The sequence below is a fragment of the Haliotis rubra genome, unplaced genomic scaffold, assembly GCF_003918875.1.
Source record: "Haliotis rubra isolate DU_JTF1 unplaced genomic scaffold, ASM391887v1 Scf35, whole genome shotgun sequence".
NCBI lineage: Eukaryota > Metazoa > Mollusca > Gastropoda > Lepetellida > Haliotidae > Haliotis > Haliotis rubra.
This window is the reverse complement of record NW_025767024.1, coordinates 3,170,026-3,190,643: the sequence shown is the minus strand read 5'-3', so window position 1 is coordinate 3,190,643 and position 20,618 is coordinate 3,170,026. Positions and strand designations below refer to the sequence as shown.

General features: G+C 36.9%; 1 protein-coding gene and 1 long non-coding RNA gene across 2 annotated transcripts in view; both read right to left on the bottom strand.

Moving 5' to 3' along the window:
* LOC124285019 (myc box-dependent-interacting protein 1-like) overlaps positions 1-19,254 on the bottom strand; it is a 67,680-nt gene extending 48,426 nt beyond the window's left edge. The window contains 1 exon segment of the mRNA XM_046721162.1: positions 19,185-19,254. Within this exon segment, the coding sequence (XP_046577118.1) occupies positions 19,185-19,253 (69 nt within the window). The 5' untranslated portion in view covers position 19,254.
* LOC124285020 lies at positions 15,692-16,133 on the bottom strand. The gene is made up of 3 exons (XR_006900703.1): positions 15,957-16,133; positions 15,767-15,918; positions 15,692-15,716 (listed from the first exon to the last, which is right to left on the bottom strand). It is a non-coding gene; the product is annotated as an uncharacterized LOC124285020 (long non-coding RNA).
* Positions 19,255-20,618: the final 1,364 nt, after the last annotated feature.

Genomic DNA, 20,618 nt, shown 5'->3' with positions numbered 1-20,618 from the left:
GATTTTCATGCATGACTGCTTTAATTCATCCCATGTCATTATATTGTTCCTCAAATAGCAGAAAACCAAACAAATGACTGTATGGAGAAATGTGTACACCTTTGCTTGTCTAGAGTTATCTACTCCTTGTTGAAGGTGATCTTCAGGTGAGCTGGTATTTCCAGTTTGTGCCAGTGTCCTCATAGATAATTATTATTTGAGCCAGTGAGACCAAAATATTATTTTGATCTGAATTGTTAATAAAGGCATACTGTCATATCTCCAACTTTGGAGATAATTTAACCAGAAAATTCAACCATGTTGCAAGAAGGCCCTTTGTAGTGTTTGCCATTAAGCCAGGACTTGTAAAAATACCCCCTACTGTACTTAGCTTGGACATGAGAATGACACAAGGACTGTATCTCAGTCAATTGACATATGGTGACCATTCTACCTTGAAATGCATTGTCAAGATGCTCGTGGGATGAAGCCATGTAATGAAGCCCTGGTCAACAGGTTTCAATAGTGTCTATTCTTCTTCGAACAAAGACCAAACTGGTCAGGCCTCAAGTCTGGTGTTAGAGGAACAACAATGGCATCCTTTTGTACCAATCACACAACTCTTAAAGGGGTTCATCTGGCTGAATGCTCCTGTCCAGCGTACAGAAGCCCAGCCTGTCAGCTGGATTAGTGTCCAGTGAATCTGGACTTTGATTTCTGGTGACCAGTCATCTCCAGATTGACCTACTTGGTATTGGTGATGGTTTGGAGTGATTTGTTTGTTGTTCAACAGTCAGGAATGTTCCTGAACAGTTAAACATTTATGACATTCTCTCTGTTTATTTCCCCAAAATGATGTTTTACGACAAAATAAAAGATTGACGAGCAGTGTAATTGTTAACAGAAAACTTGCGGCTAGTGCTTCTTAAATGCCATTTACATTTATGTTATATTTATGTTTTGATGATAATCAATTACTCTTAAAATAGTTGGATTGGTTCTCAGCGATGTCTATACTTTTGCAAGGCCATACTTAGCTCGCTTTTAACCTTTCATAAAAACAATTACAAAGGCAAGCCGAAATTTAAAGACATTTTCATTTTTGTGGGCCAGCTACCACAAGTAACTAGTTGGCAAATCAGACTCTGTTAAACATTTATGAAACCTATGAGCATGTCTACCATGAAAGACCTCTGAGTAGCATACAATGATCCTAAATTACCCACAAAGGATCATAATGAAGGCAAACCAAAATCAGCAGATCCTGGCAGGCAAAGGGGCATAACTCCACACACGTGACAAGAGAACCACCCGTCCCTATGATATCAAAGCCATGACCAGAAACTATAAGCATCATCTTAACCCAAGAGAGTCATCCTCCTCACATTCTTTCTATAACTCCTACTCCATCAATGAATAGGAGGCCTGAATCTTTGGGCCTACTTTGATTATTTGTGTACCTAAGGATTTTCTGCCTCAATTCTTCAGGTATCCCTAGGGTCCTCATCATATTTCACACTGGCCAAATATAAGGGGCCACCAAGCCTTGACATTCCTGGGCTACAACAATAGCATGCAGCACACTGGAGTCCTATCACAAGCCCGGCTGGATCATGTTTCTACCCAGGCATCAGCTTTCCTTGTCAAGTCGCCATCTATTGTGATACTCAGGTTCACGGAGTTTATAAACGAATGACCAATATAATAAGAATTTATCTTTCGTGTTTTTTAAACTTAAAGTTCAAACTGTTTCACTGGATCACTAATTTTTCTTTTAAAGGCATCTGTCTTCAGACACCCCCTCTGTAGGTTGGTTGGTTTGCTTTGATGTTTAATAATAATAATAATAATAATATATAGAGATTTATATAGCGCCAATATCCAGATGAGTCCTGCTCAAAGGCGTTTTCGTATGAGTCTGACAAGGAAAGAGTCACTCGGAACTGTAACATGATTTGAAAAAGAATGTTTTCAACATTCTCTTAAATGCACAGATTTTCTCTGCACTTTTAATGCCCAATGGGATGTTGTTCCAAAGCATAGGACCTGCTTTTGAGAAACATCTGTCTCCAAATGTCTTTGTCCTCGTACTTGGCACAACTAGTAACTGGGCACTACTAGAACGTAGGGAACGGGAGGGTTGATGGCACTGGATCAGTTCATTGATGTATGATGGGCCAATACCGTGAAAAGCTTTGTATACAAGCACAAGAATTTTAACGCTGCACTCAACAATATTCCAGCTATATGGCAGCCCTCTGTTGTCTGTGAATGTCTTGGCATCAGTTAGTTGAGTGACGGAATAAGTGTGTCATGTAGTATCTGCATAGGACCATAGGAACTACAAACATGTCAAGAGATAATATCATGTTACAGCTTTGGAAAACCCTCAACATGGACTGAAACCACAAAATTGTTACTTTCTTGTATCAGTGGTGGTCCGATTAACTGAAATAATTGAAGATTGGTCGCTGTGACTGAAGGACCAAGCATTCGATCATGCTTTCTCATAATCTAACACAAACACTGGTTTGCATTAAAAATATTTTTCACAAGGTTGGCTTTGTCTGTTAGATTTCATAAGGGCTACCATCTCGTTCCAAGTCATGATTGAATTTATCTTAAAGACTTAAAGGAATTTTATGTTCCTAACATACTAGTCATCATTTAAAGATGTGAAGTTTGCAAAATGCATTTTGTGCAATTTGAAAAAAAACCCCAAAAGAACTGTATGTTTTTTCTTTAATTTTTGTGCATTAACAAACATAACCGGGAAAACTTGATAAATGACGCTAATCAATTATTTTCAATGACTGATCGCTTGTAATGAACCAATCATCAATTATGAGATTTTAACCAATTCCCAACACTATTTTGTATGACAATAAAGTCGTAAAATTCTGTCATTTGAAAACAAATCAGGCTCCTGTACATTTCCATAATCCTGTAAAATAACTTTAATTTGAAGCAAACATAAACCAAAAATTAACCAAATGTAAAGTTTGTTGTGGTAGTCTCCAACACCTTGTCTGTTAAAATACCTATTGTATGTAGCTCTGCTCTTCTTGATCATGAAATACACTCCTGTTTATTTCCATATTTTTTTAAACATCTGTTGGATATGCTCTTCTCATGCTATGTATTTTTAATTTCACACTGGGTGCCTTTGAAAGCACAGTCACCGTTGCTTGCACTGTAAAGACGTGGGTGCACGATGCCGCGCTCCTAACTGTAATGTAATGCTGATGTAAGCAGTGATTAAATCAGTTATCCCAGTGTGACAAACTATTACACAAAGGTTGGATAACAGCAGGAAATATAACCAGCTGAGGGTGGTGATATGGACATGATATTAACATCATATTCATATGATGCATAGACATACTACATAGAACTGAAATATCTTAATGGACATGATATTAACATGAAACATAGACATAATACTGACAGTTATAAACCTCAATTCACATGATATTAACATGATACTTAACATAATTCTGACAGTTATACACCCATATTGGCATGATATTAACATGACACATAAATATATTATTGACGGTTATACACCCAAATTGACATGATATTACCATGACATTCGCATGATACATAAACATAATACTGACAGTTATACACAGTTATACACCCATATTGGCATGATATTAGCATGATATTAACATGACACATAAACATATTATTGACGGCTATACACCCAAATTGACATGATATTACCATGACATTCGCATGATACATAAACATAATACTCACAGTTATAAACCCCAATTGGCTTGAAATTAACATGATATTAACATGTAACATAGACATATGATAATACTGACAGTTATACATATCAATTGACATGATATTTGCATGATACATAAACATAATACTGACAGTTATCAACCCCAATTGACTTGATATTAGTATGATTTTTACATAATACATAGACATATTACTGATGACTATACATCCCAGTGGACATGATATTGACATGAATTTGAAGATAAATTTCATTTCCTTCTGTTATGTGCTCATTATAAGACATGAAGAGGACTGTTTGTACCACCATACTATAACAATCCATTCCGTGATACATTTGTCTTATTAATCATGTGTTAATGTCAACAACATATTGTGATGGATATGTCAACCCGTCATGAGCATTTCTTACTGGAATACACAAGTTTTGCTCGGTTAAGTAAGTTACTTTTCCGTTTTTTATGATGTAAAAGGGAGAAAACTCCAGTTTTGTTGTGCATTGTGAGTTTGGGGCCATGTAACACTCACTCTGAATAAAGAAGAATGTTTAACTCCCCAAAACGGGTTGAGGTTTATGTGTTCACAAAGGATGCAACAACACAGCTGTCACAATATTCTGTTCTTATAAAGAAAATATCATTGTTCCTCAAAAGAAATGTTTCATGTTATGTAGTGAGTGAGTGAGTATGGTTTTACGCCGCTTTTAGCAATATTCCAGCAATATCACAGCGAGGGACACGAGAAATTGGCTTCACACATTGTACACAAATGGGGAATCGAACCCGGGTCTTCGGCATGATGAGCGAACGCTTTAACAACTAGGCTCCCCCTCCGCCCCTCATGTTAAGTAGTTTTGCATTGTATATCAATATATCTGTATGATGATTTATGAAACTTAGCACTATGGGCCATGAGGCCACAAATGCAAAAACACCTTGTCACTTGCCACTTGATATTGACATGACATAGATGAAATGCCTACTGACAGTAATACACACCAAATGAGTGACTGAGTGAGTTGGGATATGTGCTTTGTACAATGCATCAGTTATATCACAGGCTGTCAGCTTGGCATGACAGGAATGCAGATCTGAATCATACATCGGGTTAGTGGAACCCCGAGCACATATACGGTGCGGAGTAACCTGGAAACATGATCGGGGAGGGGAAGGAATCAGGAACTGGAACCCAGGATCCTCAGTTTCGGTGACAAGGGGTGCAAATTGCAGAGATTGGGACAACAGGGTGACCGGTGCCTCTTCACATCAATGAACATGATAGTAACATGAAATATATGTAATGCCTTCTGAGACACCAATAGATATGATAGAGCTATAATGACTCCAGGCACTGACAGTAATCAATGGGCATGATTTAGACGCAATGCGTAATGACACTGAAAGAAATACTCACCGACATGGCATGACATCCATCCATCCATCCTATTGGCAACAATATACACCAATGGACATCCATCCACTCACTACTGAACAAAACATCCATCCATCCATCCATCCTATTGGCAACAATATACACCAATGGACATCCATCCATCCACTCACTAATGGACAAAACATCCATCCATCCATCCTACTGGCAACAATATACACCAATGGACATCCATCCATCCACTCACTAATGGACAAAACATACATCCATCCATCCTATTGGCAACAATATACACCAATGGACATCCATCCATCCATCCATCCACTCACTACTGGACAAAACATCCATCCATCCATCCTATTGGCAACAATATACACCAATGGACATCCATCCATCCACTCACTAATGGACAAAACATCCATCCATCCATCCTATTGGCAACAATATACACCAACGGACATCCATCCATCCATCCATCCACTCACTAATGGACAAAACATCCATCCATCCTATTGGCAACAATATACACCAATGGACATCCATCCATCCACTCACTAATGGACAAAACATCCATCCATCCATCCTATTGGCAACAATATACACCAATAGACATCCATCCATCCATACTATTGGCACCAATATACACCAATCAATATGGTATATATATTCAATACCTACTGACACGGACAGCAATACACATCAGTCATGACTGACTGGAAGTCTAACCTGTGCATCATAATGATATACATTACATATTATCAACAGATCTGATGATTCAGACACTTTGGAAACACACATCTTCATATATCATTAAATTCACATTTAATATCCCAGTATATTCTTATTCTAGCATATTACTTTTGTGTTATAAACGGGTTATAAAGGATAAACAAACGTTGAGTAAGCATAGCAAATATTCCTAATATGCTGTTCCTTGAACCACTTCATTATCAAATTATCCTCCCCCCTACACTAACACAGACCTATAGGACACTGACCTTAGAAAGCCAAATGGATAATTAATAATTTGAACCCAAGCAAGTTCATTACGCCTGCTATGTTAATGCTCCATGACTCACATCTTCTATGTAGGTCATCCCTACATTAGATATACAGATAAATACAGATAAATATATGTCAATACACAGCCATAGAATTCAGATCAGTATTTACATATATACAGTCTGTAGTGGGGAGGGGAGAGAGGGGGGGATAAGGTATGAGGAGACTGGACTCGGAGTGAGTGAGTGAGTGAGTATGGTTTTACGCCGCATTTAGCAAAAGTCCAGCAATATCAGGCCTGCGGACACCAGAAATGGGCTTCACACCTACCCATGTGGGGAATCGAACCCGGGTCTTCTGCGTGACGAGCCAACGCTTTAACCATTAGGCCACCCCACCGCCCCAAGTAAAGACAAGACCTGCATTAGGGGAGAAAGATGGTGCAATAGGTAACTCAGTTGGGAAAGGGTGGGATAGGGTGTGAGGAGACTGGAATTCATCGAGTGACTTGTATTTTTCTAAATCATATGTGTTAATACTATGTACAGGCTGTATAAGTATCAACGAAACCCTTCAAAGTAAAAATAAGACTTGCATTAGCTTCTATGGGACTGTTTTCAGTTTATATCATTATTTCTAGATTATGAAAATAAGAACTGGTTGTTGACATTCTGACTGCTTATCTAGACTTGAATATTATACAGATAGTCGATTTCATGTGACTGTGCAAAGTTTGATTTTGTTGCATTTGTTAGATTTTGTGTTAGTGAGCAATTCATCGGTCTCAAATGAAGTCAATCGGACTACAGGACCCATGAAGATCCTGGTGAGAATCAGTCTCCAGAGACCCATGCAAACAAACATAGAACTTGGGACTGTTCCAGACTCCAAATTGGAGTAACAGACACCCATCATCATATTTATTGCCTACATACAAGGATATGTAAACATTATCATCAAATTCAAAATTAAGCATGACAGAGTCAAAAGGACCTTGTCATAACCATAAAATTAAAAGTCTAAAATTTGGGGTCAAAAGTTTAAAATACCACAGAAGTTTAAGTTTCCAGGTTCTTTGAACTCCTTTATTTTTAAACAATGAAACATGTATACTTACAAAATAAGGATAATATTTTGCTACTGCCTATATTTCCCATTTCTTGTTTTCTGGGCGATTTATTTGGGGACAAATCAGTGTATTTACTGATTCTCTGACATGCCTAATCAAAAAGTTGCAAAGGTTTAATGATAAACAAAAATTGTTTGAATGCAAAAATATTTTATACTTTTCTTTCATTTGTTAAGCTTCATTTTCGTTACATCCCAAATCTACCCTTGTGTGGGCTGTGGGGTAGCCTAGTGGTTAAAGCGTTGGCTCGTCACGCTAAAGACCCGGGTTCGATTCTCCACATGGGTACAATATGTGAAACCCATTTCTGGTGTCCCCCGCCATGATATTGCTGGAATATTGCTAAAAGCAGCGTAAAACCATACTTACTCACTCACTCACTCACTCTAACCTTGTGTTACATTTGACCACATTTTAAATGGCATTGTGTATTTCATTCACTTTCATTAAAATAATAATAAACCTAAATATGCAAAAGCCATTGTAACAGAGGAAATCAATCTGTCAATCTCATAAAACATTTTCATTATTACATCGAAATCTGTACACATGTGAAGCCTCAAAAGTACAACAAAAGTTTCACATTTACGATATTGCAATCACATAATGCAACTCTGTCATAAAAAGTCTTGAAATTCTAGAAGAACCTGCAGATAATGATCCCAGCTGAGCCACAAGAGAGGCGGCAGTCAAGGGCAGCGTAAACTGACCCCCTATGTAAGAGTCTGCACGCTAATTACATGGAATTGCTGGGAGAATTGTGTGAAATACACACGTGTCCATTTCCTAATTGAAGTGAGTAATGACTGAGATATTCGCCAGATTATCACCCATGCAGCGACAACCGAAATAAACCTTGCTACGTGATGCACCGAATCCATTGATCTTCTATCCTCCACAGGGATTCTTCAAAGCGAGAATACATCAAAATTTCTATGATACTTCAAAACTGTTTTAAAACAGATTGTATTGAAGTGGATCAACCAGTAACGTGATAACAAAAATTATGTCTATGTTTGAAGCGACAATGTGAGGCGTAAGTGTGTCAACACAGAACTGTTCATAATCTCTTAAGAAAGTACATAAAGGCCAGGATAGCATGAAATAGCAATTTAGATGGAAATTTCATGCGCGATTTTGCTCATCATAAATGAAATTGTAAATGCACCTATTCGGATGATCTGATGGGATGAGGTTGTTCAACCTGCAGTACAACAGCCAGTTGTTGACTGTGATGATTGACAACAGCTGTTTGATCCTTTTGAAAAATAAGAACCATCAAAGATTTTCATAAGAAGGTGACAGCATTATGCTGTGGAATGTTAAGCTGTTTAAAGAGTACTTCTCAACCACATCATAGACAGACCTTTAGCTTCTATAAAAGAAAATAAAAAAGCAACAAACAAACTGAAACTAGCATTAGTGCTGAATATTTACAGAACTGAAAACTTCGAGAATGTGAACTATAGGCTTGCTTTAATCTAATGTTAAGGTGCTTGTTGAATACATCCCTGAGTCAAAGACGCAACACAACTATCCTTCCATAAAAATATTAACTTTACTCGTTAAACTCATGTTTGTATCTTCTCACTGGACTAGAGTGAGTGAGTATGGTTTTACGTCGCTTTTAGCAATATTCCAGCAATATCACAGCAAGGGACACCGGAAATGGGCTTCACACATTGTACCCATGTGGGGAATCGAACCCGGGTCTTCTGCGTGATGAACAAACCCCCACTGGACTTGAACTTTGTTGGATTTATTTTTTCAATTCTGAAAGTATATTTTTTGTATAGTTTATACCTGATGAAGGGAGCAGTAGGGTAGTCTAGTGGTTAAAGCGTTTGCTTGTCACGCCGAAGCCCAGGGTTCGAATCCCACATGGGTACAATGTGTGAAGCACGTTGCTGGTGTCCCCCATCGTGACATTGCTAATGCTAAAGGCAGTGTAAAACTCAACTCACTCACTCATAAACATTGTGTTCTTCATAATACAGAAGTTTCGTTTTTTTGTGTATTCATTTCTAAATGGCATTCAAAAATTGTTTACTCACATTTCATATATATACTTAAACATGAAATTAACCTCCTCACTGACCTCAAACCAGAAGAGAGTTATTTTTCCTGTATCAGTCTGTAGCTATGTGTTTTATGTGACAGTTAATGTTTTCAACCAGGAATTATCTAGAAACTTCATTCTCAGATGTTCATTCTCAGACCTAAGACTGCAGAATGTCACAAAACATCACAATTGAAGTTCAAGGTTTTCTAATTCATGTTCAAATGGTTGTGATTACCAATGTGATGGCTCGGTCCAAGTGACTAGAATTTCACAGACAGCCATGCAAATTAACAAGATTAGGCCTAAAATACAAAATGTTGTGGTTCCAATTGCCTGACCAACCCTTGAATTCTGGTGCTGACCCTAATTTTGTTAAGCAGTATGAATGAAATAAGCCTTTAAATACCATTGTTTTTTCCCGGCACCGACAGACATCGGTTATTCTGATAGAGAAAGTTGACATGATGGCCGAAACCTTTATTGAATAAACAATTATACATTGATAAATGAGTTACCAATTTGTACTTTACTTCTATAAAAAAAGTTTTAAAAGTCCGGGCGGACGCTCTAACCACTACACCACAGAGGCGGTCTCCAAATAAGTAGCAGGGATTTACAGGATGCGAATTCCTGCGTCCTTTACGCATAAAAATTGACAATGGACGCAACAAAATTTATTAGCGCATCCACAGGACTCAGAAAAAGTCCAAATGTTTTTGTACGAATTCCAATCAAGTGACAATAAGTTATCACTGAATTTGCTACTAGCTGGGTTGTGGTATTTTTGGGAATTTAATTACTGTAACAATGTGATGATCATGATACACAATATAATAACAGTATCAATAATAATAGTTAAGTGTCTGGGACCCCCATTTTGTTGTCCAGGACCCCTGAAAATTAAGAGTGTGGGTCCCAGGGACCCTCAAATACAGGACTCGAGGTAAATCCCTGAAGTACTCAAAATTGTAAAAAGCATATAACTATATTCCTTGTATAGCGCCTTATGGATTCATAATGATATCTGGACTTGAGAGAATTCCATGATGACTTACGAAGTTATTTGTCATTGTCACAGTGTCAAGTAATTATAAGCCTCCAAATGAAATTGGTAGAGGTTCGGCAGTCATGTGACTTACAACTGACTGAAACCCCTAGGTAATAACTCAACTGAAATATCAATGTTTGCAGCTCTATGGAGCATTTCATTAAGTCAGTGGAATTTTTATGAGTATTTTTATTGAAACTGCCCAGCTGTTCCCAGTCTCCATGTTCCCTGTTCATAGCATGGGAAAGTTGATTATACTTGAACACTGTAGTATTTAGTTGCATTGTTCACTATTTCAACTGAACTCAAGTAAATCCAGGTTAGAACTGGTCTTCAGCAAGCCATGCTTGTCGTTCGTTATTCGTTCGTTCATGAGTGAGTGAGTGAGTGGTTTTATGCCGCTTTTTAGCAATATTCCAGCAATATCGCGTCTGGGAACACCAGAAATGGGCTTCACAGATTGTACCCATGTGGGTAATCGAGCCCGGACCTTCGGCGTGATGAGCCAACGCTTTAAGTTTGTTTGAACCACTAGGCTAACACGCTGCCCCGCTTGTCTTAAGAGGCAACAGGGCAGGGTGGTCAGATTTGCTGCCTTGGTTGATGCATGTCCTCGTATCTCAGTTCTATAGATGAGTGCTCATGATGTCAATCACTGGATTGTCTGGTCAAGGATTGATTTTCTACAGACTGTTATCATGTAGCTGGAATATTGCTGAGAGTGGCACAAAAAACAGCTGTATTCCAGATGCTCACAGAATGGTTATGCTGATCATTCTTGAAAATAATATTTCCTTGAGTTCACATCCCTTTGTTACATCCATTTAACACATATTTACCACTGACAATACTGACAATACGATACAGGTTACTGAAAGGTAATGATAACTGTACTTTTAATTATTAACATTCTCTATTAATAACTGCTGTCCTGGACTACTGCTTAGTACAGTATTAAAAAACAAGCCGAATAAAGAAAACATAATATAACAAGTAGAGGTGTGACGATACGGAAATGTCACAATATGATGCATATCGCGATATCTTGGAGCGATACGATTCGATTCGATCCATATCACGATATGCTATCTTTAGTTATTTTCTTTAAAAAAGTATATTTTGATAGCAAGTAACAGTGTAAATGTTTACATAACCGTCAATTTCTAGTGAACATTAACAGTTTTTAGGTCAATAATACATATCACGATACAAACAAAAGAACCGATATATTTATCGTCAGATAAAGTATCACGATATCGTCACAGCTTTAATAACAAGTTATAGTTATTATTTACAAATATATTAAATTGAAATATACCCATATAATGAGATTTTCGCTCAGCCCATCAGTTAAAATTCATAGTCATGTTTAACAAACATAAAGGTTGGCTACAGCAAACAGATACAGTTTAAATATATACATCTGGGAGATCAAATATTTGTAGATTCAATACCTAAGAGCACAACGTGGCTGCAATGTCTACACAAGTTTAATATCACCTATCATATTGTCATATAAAAGGGCATGGATTTATTACCAGGGTCTTATCCAAAGGGTCCTTTGTTAACACAAATTTCATTCATGCAATAAGAAAAACGTCATTCATTGGTGTATCATTTTGACATACTGGCCCCTTAAAGATATCGCTCAAATGTAGCCCTTGAGAAATATACAAGAGTGCTATAAATGACATGGAGGCAAACACTGAGGGTCGTAAACATGAAAGCATGACACTATCTCATGTTGGAGAGTCATAATTGTCTTAAGAGTCATAATTTTCCGCAATGAGAGTCATAACCGTCTGCTGTATGAAATGTAATCATCCACAGTTGGAGAATCAAAATTGTCCTCAGTATGGGTTAAAATTGTCTGCAATGACAAAATTATCGCAATTGTCTGCATAAAGTCAGTAATAATTATTAACAGTAGTATAATAATTACTCAGTTGTAGTGAGTGAGTATGGTTTTACGCCGCTTTTAGCAATATTCCAGCAATATCATGGCGGGGGACACCAGAAATGGGCTTCACACATTGCACCCATGTGGGGAATCGAACCCGGGTCTTCGGCGTGATGAGCGAACGCTTTAACCACTAGGCTACCCCGACGCACCCTGTTCAGTTGTAATTGTCCTCAGTGAGAGTCTGATGATAATTATCCTGAGTGAGTCATAATTGTCTGCAGATGGGGAGTCATATTTGATGTTAGCAGGAATGACAATTGAACTCAGTAAGTTTAAGGTCATTACTGTGTACATTAAGAGACTCTACAGTAGGAGAGTCATAATTGTGCTCAGTCAAAACTGTCTACAAGCTGAGAGTCATAATTGTCCTCAGTCAAAACTGTCTACAAGCTGAGTCATAATTATCCTCAAGTCATAACTGTCTACAAGAGGAGAGTTATAATTGTCCTCAAGTCATAACTGTCTACAAGAGGAGAGTTATAATTGTCCTCAAGTCATAACTGTCTACAAGAGGAGAGTTATAATTGTCCTCAAGTCAAAACTGTCTACAAGAGGAGAGTTATAATTGTCCTCAAGTCAAAACTGTCTACAAGAGGAGAGTTATAATTGTCCTCAACTCATAACTGTCTACAAGAAAGGAGTTATAATTGTCCTCAAGTCAAAACTGTCTACAAGAGGAGAGTTATAATTGTCCTCAACTCATAACTGTCTACAAGAAAGGAGTTATAATTGTCCTCAAGTCAAAACTGTCTACAAGAAAGGAGTTATAATTGTCCTCAAGTCTTAACTGTCTACAAGCTGAGAGTAATAATTGTCCTCATAACTGTCTACAAGAAAGGAGTTATAATTGTCTGCAAGAAGATCGTAGGGATCAAATGTTCATGATGTCAATCACTGGATTATCTGGCTTGATAACTTCCATCACTTACATAGCTGGAAGTGTGAACTAAACAAACTAAAGAAAAAATCATAATTGTCGGCAATGGTGGAGACCCCATCAACTGTCAACAGGCCATGTTTACATCGCCCAATAGTTACATGTAACGATGAACATCCCTCGTCAAAATACATTATCTGTAACATCAACATCAGTTACCGGTACCTTAAACTATACCAAAAATGCAAAGATGCAAATGTAACATTTCAATCCCATCATCCCATTGTTGTTTTCAATGTCAAAAAATCTTGAATATACAACAGTCAGGGGTGGAAATAACCCATTGCCCGACACCCAGTCCAGTGTTTTTTTCTGTCGGGCTAGCAAATTTGTATGTCACGCTGTACCGGTGTCCAGTTGACTTTACAATGTTAATTATGTTGTTTATTTAAAAAATCAACAAGAAAACGGGCGGTATAGTGGAAAAATTATCAGGGCAAGTGTTTTTACATGTGCCACTGTACCGGAGTACATAAGCAATTTTAAAGTTATTTCCATCCCTGAACGTTACATATCATTACGGCATTCACTATTAGATACCTATAAAATAAGCATCTTTTCCATCATGTTTTCCTAACAACTACTATCAACACATATATTTTGTAAATTACTGAAAAAGAAATTTTAAGGATATTTCAAAGTTCCCACTAACACTGACAAAGAAATTCTCTTGTGTGAACAGTTTCAATATAAAGTGGTTCCTGCAATTTAAAACTTCCAACTGACCAATCAGGAGCAAGTACTCATCAAAGGCAAAGGAAATTAACATGACAATGTTATCTCTCCTACATCTCAACAGACTCAAGTGTTTACATTGACAAAATTATCAAACACTTGTGACGAAGTTCATATAAGTAAATATTCCTGTTGCCAGTTGTCAGTCTCATTGATAGGACAAGACTGTCAATGCCCTGGGGTAAATATCTATATATACGCCAGGTCATGAAACTGACATGAAATACACATGAAGCAGTTATACCAACATTCCACTATGACAGATAAATGTACATGATATTGACGTTATTGATCAACAAGTGTATTATGTCTCTGGGTTAGGTTCATTGATGCTCAATAAAATATATGCATATGAATTATGGAATAATATTCATTCAAACAACTTTTTCATCAATTGAAATTAGGATGAAATGCACTTCTAAAAAAATGTTCAAAGTAATTCACAGTAATGAATCTAGACTTTGTTTAATTAATTTTGCAGTGAGAATTATTGGAGATTCTGAGACCTGAACATCATGGTCCAAAGCTGAGGGGGGTGGGGTAGCCCAGTGGTTAAAGCGTTTGCTCGTCATGCCGAAGACCCGGGTTTGATTCCCCACATGGGTACAATGTGTGAAGCCCATTTCTGGTCACCTAGACTTCCACCGTGATATTGCTGGAATATTGCTAAAAGTGGCGTAAAACCATACTCACTCACTCACTCCAAAGTTGACGACATGAGTCTAAACGCGTCACTTCACTAAAAACAACTGTCCAAGAACTTCATATTATATCACTACACATGCTTAGAGACCTTTAGCCCATCAGGGATGGGGCAATTCAATGTAAGATTAAAGAAAATCAACTATTTACACTTAAACTTTGTGAATATTTCTCACCAGAATAGGCGTGTCAGTTATACATACATGTTATTGTATTTTCAATTTACTGTTTGGCTTATTAATGATTCAAATGGCCATACATTGGTATTCCACAGGTCTTGCAAAGTCAGTTTACTTTCTACCATTCTCAATTTGTATGTGAGTAAGATGACATATACTGAACCTGGCGAAACCCTGCACAATCCAAAAAGGGTAGTTGAATCATTTGACTAAATATTATTTGACTGAATATCAACCTTTACATCATTTTCAGTATATTTAGTATTATTACATTTACAATTAGTATCTGAGCGTATACACCAAACAGAATTATACAAGATGGAGCTTCAATTGTTCAGGAAAAAACAGGATGCAAACATTTGTAAGCCCACTTAAATAAACATGAATACCTCTTAATATGCATTTCTAAAATTTCATAAAAACAGAACAGAAAGACTGACAGAATGATTAACAAAAAACAAAATGCCTGCAGGTTTGCTAATTAGCCAACAAATCAATAATTCCTCATCATGGAGAAATATGCCAGTGACACAGAATAACACCTGTTGCCGAGTCGGAACTACCCACAATGCACTATTAATGCACAGGTGTGGAGTATATTTAGGTTCATTCCAGTCTCAATATGAAGCAACACATTGTCTAAAAACAGGAGAGGAAAAATGTGTTAACTGTACACTGTGAAATGTTTGACATACCTTTGTGTCAATCGCTGTACACCATGAAATGTTTGACATACCTTTGTGTTAACTGTACACCATGAAATGTTTGACATAACACCATGAAATGTTTGACATACCTTTGTGTGTAACTGTACACCATGAAATGTTTGACATACCTTTGTGTTAACTGTACACCATGAAATGTTTGACCTTTGTGTTAACATACCTTTGTGTTAACTGTACACCATGAAATGTTTGACATACCTTTGTGTTAACTGTACACCATGAAATGTTTGACATACCTTTGTGTCAACTGTACACCATGAAATGTTTGACATACCTTTGTGTTAACTGTACACCATGAAATGTTTGACATACCTTTGTGTCAATCGTACACCATGAAATGTTTGACATACCTTTGAGTCAATCGTACACCATGAAATGATCTACATACAGTTTCACAAATTCAAACAAACAACAATACAAATCCAGCTAATCTGGTATATGGTCCAGAACAACTCCACGTTTTGTAATTTAAAAGCACATTTTTTTCTTTTTTATACTGAAAATATAGAATAAAGAGACCACTCATAATTTAACATGCATACAAGTCTGTTTGTTCTTTGAAAGCTCGAAAAAAATTGAAATTTGTTTTTGAAATGTAGCTGCAAAAATGGTTATACACAGGAAAGAAGTACTCATTCTCATTTACATACAGATTCTTGAAGTAAGGTTCCAACAATATTTCTTTATCAAGCAGTTAATACACTGTGAGTGTGAATGAGGTATGAAATATAACTATAAATTAAACGTAAATAGTGTAATCATTATATTAGTTGCAAAATAGTGTTGCACAAAACACATCACAGAATATGTAGTGTCTCGTTTCAGCATATTATACAAATACATAGACCCGACAGTATGTTTTAGTCAAGCTAAACATGAAGCCTGGGACCTTGTCAGAACTTTAATGGCAATTTTAAGGGGTTTGTCGAGTCAAATTTTATACCAAAGCTCAACAACCTAAGGACGCCTTAATTTCTTACACAGTAAACCAACAGCTCATATGGTTTAATCAATATCTTTATCACCATTGGACCTATTTGTACCAAGTCCTCTCGAGTCCCTGATATTGATCTGTTTCAATTGGATGAGGTTTTAGTTTACAGAAATGTTGTAGCATGTTTCCGTAGCTTCTCTTTCACATTTCATCACCATCCATGTACAAGCATGTAAAGTATTTAAACTTTTACTTTTAAGTTAACAGTGACACAAATGGTATCATGTGTAATTTGAGTCATTAGATGCAGTATTAGAACAAGGTATACCACAAGTGATGCTACACTGCAACCTTGCTAGTCAGGACTCCTGTAATCTGACGACAAACTTTCAAAATTGATGGTAGAAAAAATAAATATGATCCAACATATAATAATTCATCATTAAAGAAGATTATCTGGGAGTTTTTAAGGGAAAATGTTAAATAGACAGGGCTTAAGGTTTTATCTTGAATACAAAATTTAGTCCTTTGACAGGAAAATTGAAAAATTGCTAGTTTGAGATTTTCTTAAAAATCATATTTTCCTTAATTCAGAACACTCTGTATTTTAACATGGCAGTCAAGCAGTAATTTACAATCAAGCATTTTATTACTATATTTATATCCTCTTCTTTATTGATTCTGTCAGCAGTGAAATGCAAGGGACTTCCGCAACGCTAACTTTTTCCCGAACATGAACTTGGAAATTTCAACCAGGAAACTTTTACTGATATTTTGATACAGATCTATGCTAGCCTCTAAGTCTGTTAGTGTTAAGATAAAGCTGTGTAAAGTGGCACCTTTGTTAATGTGGACACATCAATCATCAAAGAAAAGGGAGAACAGACACAGGCTCCACCTACTGTACTCACGATGGGATTCAAACCCAGACCTTCCCGGAGAAATACCACTTAACACTAATCTACCCAACTGTCACTGTCTTAAATGACCAGGGTGCAGTTGTGCAAAGCCATCGTAGCACTATGGTGATTGTAACTCCCATATCTTAACATAGACTTACAACTGGCATCGCGCTAAGTCTTCTTTGTACAACAGCACCCATGGCTAAAGATAATTCTTAAGGCATTTTAATCACATTATTGTTCACATGGGGAATTGATAGTTTTCTCTGCCTATTCGGTAAATGTTGTTAAAGAAAAAGTACATGTAATTATCAGGTTGTCACTATAAAAGGCCACATCAAAATAATTATGTATTTCAATGTATTTCATTTTGACTTTTTATAATTTATATAATTTTAAGCATGATGAAATGAGTTAAAGACATATTGAGTCATTGACTGACATGGCAGAAAGACAAGGAAGTGATATTGACATGATTATCCTTATCCTTCCTTATTTCATAACATTGATGTGACACAACAGAAATCAAAACCGAATTAAAATAAATTTACACAATCATGTCAAAAGGACAAAAATATCATTCCTGTGAGCATAATTTTTTAAAATGTGTGCAGGTTATATTTATATCACGATTTCCATCAGAGGTATGGATATTATATTGAAAAATAATATGTATCAAGAGTTGATGTTCATTATTTTGAATGAAAATTACTCATAAAATCTACTACTTTTTAAATCTTAAGAGGTTAATGATTAAATATATTATAAAGCTTTTAAAAAATCACTTATCATAAAAAGACAGATAACTTTGTAATTTGCATATTGCATTTATAAATCACAAACAGTTTGACTTAAAATCTTTGTTAATTCTTATTTCAAGAATGCCACACAAAAGTCTCCAAGATTATACAATGATATGTTGGCGACAACAATTGCTTCTATTTCTTTTAATCAAAGTAATGGCAATTATCTGTCAGATCTGGGTACCATTAGTTCCGAGTTAAATTATTCAGCATAATACAGGTAAGTTACATCACCTTATGACGAATGAATAGAAATGAATGATGAAATGTTAATAAACAGAGACATTGTTGGAGGCTCTGCTAGCACAAAGACCATTCACTGGCGACAGGTGTGCTGAACACAAATTGACCATTACAATTTGACTTACTGTGTGCCTAAATCACATAACAACTTAAAGTTCAGTGAGCTTATTGTATAACGTTTCTGCACTCTACCATTCATTGCACTATATCCACATCTATCCTGGAAAGAAAAGAAAATAAAACGACAGGAAAGATGAAAGCGCCACAAGATAATCCCAATGGCAGTTTGACGGGCTCTCACCAGTCACTTCAAGTTGACCACGCTGCGCTAGGACACGCCCCTTTCCGAGTAAATGACCCGTCTCCGAAGTGTCGTGCTTTCTCAAGCGAAAATTCACCCCGTCCCCATTATCGACGGATGCGACTTCGATCAAACACGATAAACTTGGGATAGCATACACTAAATGGAAAGTCGAAACCATAAAACCTAGAACAGCTTTCTCAAACGTCACATGGTCCGTTTGTTTACGAATGTTCAGCGCGGTCCCGCTGCAAAGTTGGGAACTTTCGTTCACCACCTGTCAAATTCATGTTGAATTTACACGAAATCGAACCCGTTTCTAAACATGAAACTTGCCATACTTACTCATCTAAACAGTCTACATCGGTTATGCATTCTGAAAATTAAAATCTCACCTTTGTTTTAGTTCTAGTAAGTCGTTTTTGTGCCTTGGCTAGTATTCCGCCTTTACTGTTTTCAGCCATGTTGCTTATTGACTCTGACACTTGTGTCGTGGCTTCTCATTGGCTGAAAATCGAGATGCTGTCAAATTGCGTTTAAGGATGAGACCCAGGTAATCGCTATCACAATCCACACATGCCAAGGGGTACGTATATGTCATGGCTTGTCATTGGACCTCACCCTTTACACGTATGACTTCTCATATATACATTTCATTGATGCGCTTGTCAAGCATACCTTCTTGTCATCTAAATTACTCGATGACACGGAGAGACAATAGGACATATATTTCTAGCTCTGTCTTCACCTTGACATGGATGTGGCACGCATACCTAATATCATGTAAATTATAAACTGAAACGTGTTATGATATTATATTCCAACCGGTGTGTATCTTTTATGAATCATTTGTTTGTTTATTTTATGTTTGTCGTTTAACGCCACGCTTCATCGAGTCCGGGAGAAAGCGACCTCAGCACTATCCGTGTTTGGTAGAGGTGCTAAGATATGGGTTTATGGAAGGGAATAATCCAGTGATTGACATCATGAGCATTGGCCATTAATCGTCTTTTCGGACCTACATAGATTGCTGAAGACATTTTAAGGGGGTGGTTGTACGATTGATATTAGGGAAAATAATGATGTGACAAAATGCTAATTATTAAAAATAGCATAAACTTGAACAAAACCATATAACTATTTGTTCATATATATATTAACAATGTATGGATATTTTTGTAATCCAGGTAAGGAATGTTTGACGCAATATAAACAACTTGGGCATTGCTTTGCATCAGTGGAGATTGGTTGTCTTGGATCTGTGACGTGGTTGTTTGGGCATCAAACTGTTCCCGATGACATGGGTCGTTGCTTAACCTTCAGGCACTGATTTGCCTGACCCAGACCCGATAATATTTTCTCGATCAAGCAGGACTATTGCTGTCTTATTGGACAAGGGTGTTAGTGAGTATATAGTTTTGCGCAGCTTTTTGCAATATTCCAGCAATATCACGCTTGCTTTGAAATGAAGAAACCCGTCTCGAGAGCCTTATAGTGTTCACATGTCAACAATGCTACTGTGACGTCATAATCTATTATGACGTCATTGCACATTACATCGACAGTGACGTCTGTAAATCACCATGAAATGATGTCGGTAATAAATCACTTATGCTGTAGGATGCAATAATTATTATTACACATTAGTTATTTTGCTTGAAGGGTTTATTTGAGAACCCGCTTGTCCCGAACCACGTTGATAAAAAACTACGAACTCTGTAACTGCGAAAAATTATGAACTCTTTTTGGAACTGTTGTTTTTTTCACCCCCAAGACAAATATATACAGTGAAGAAAAAATACGTTTCCAAGACAAACTGACAGACAAAC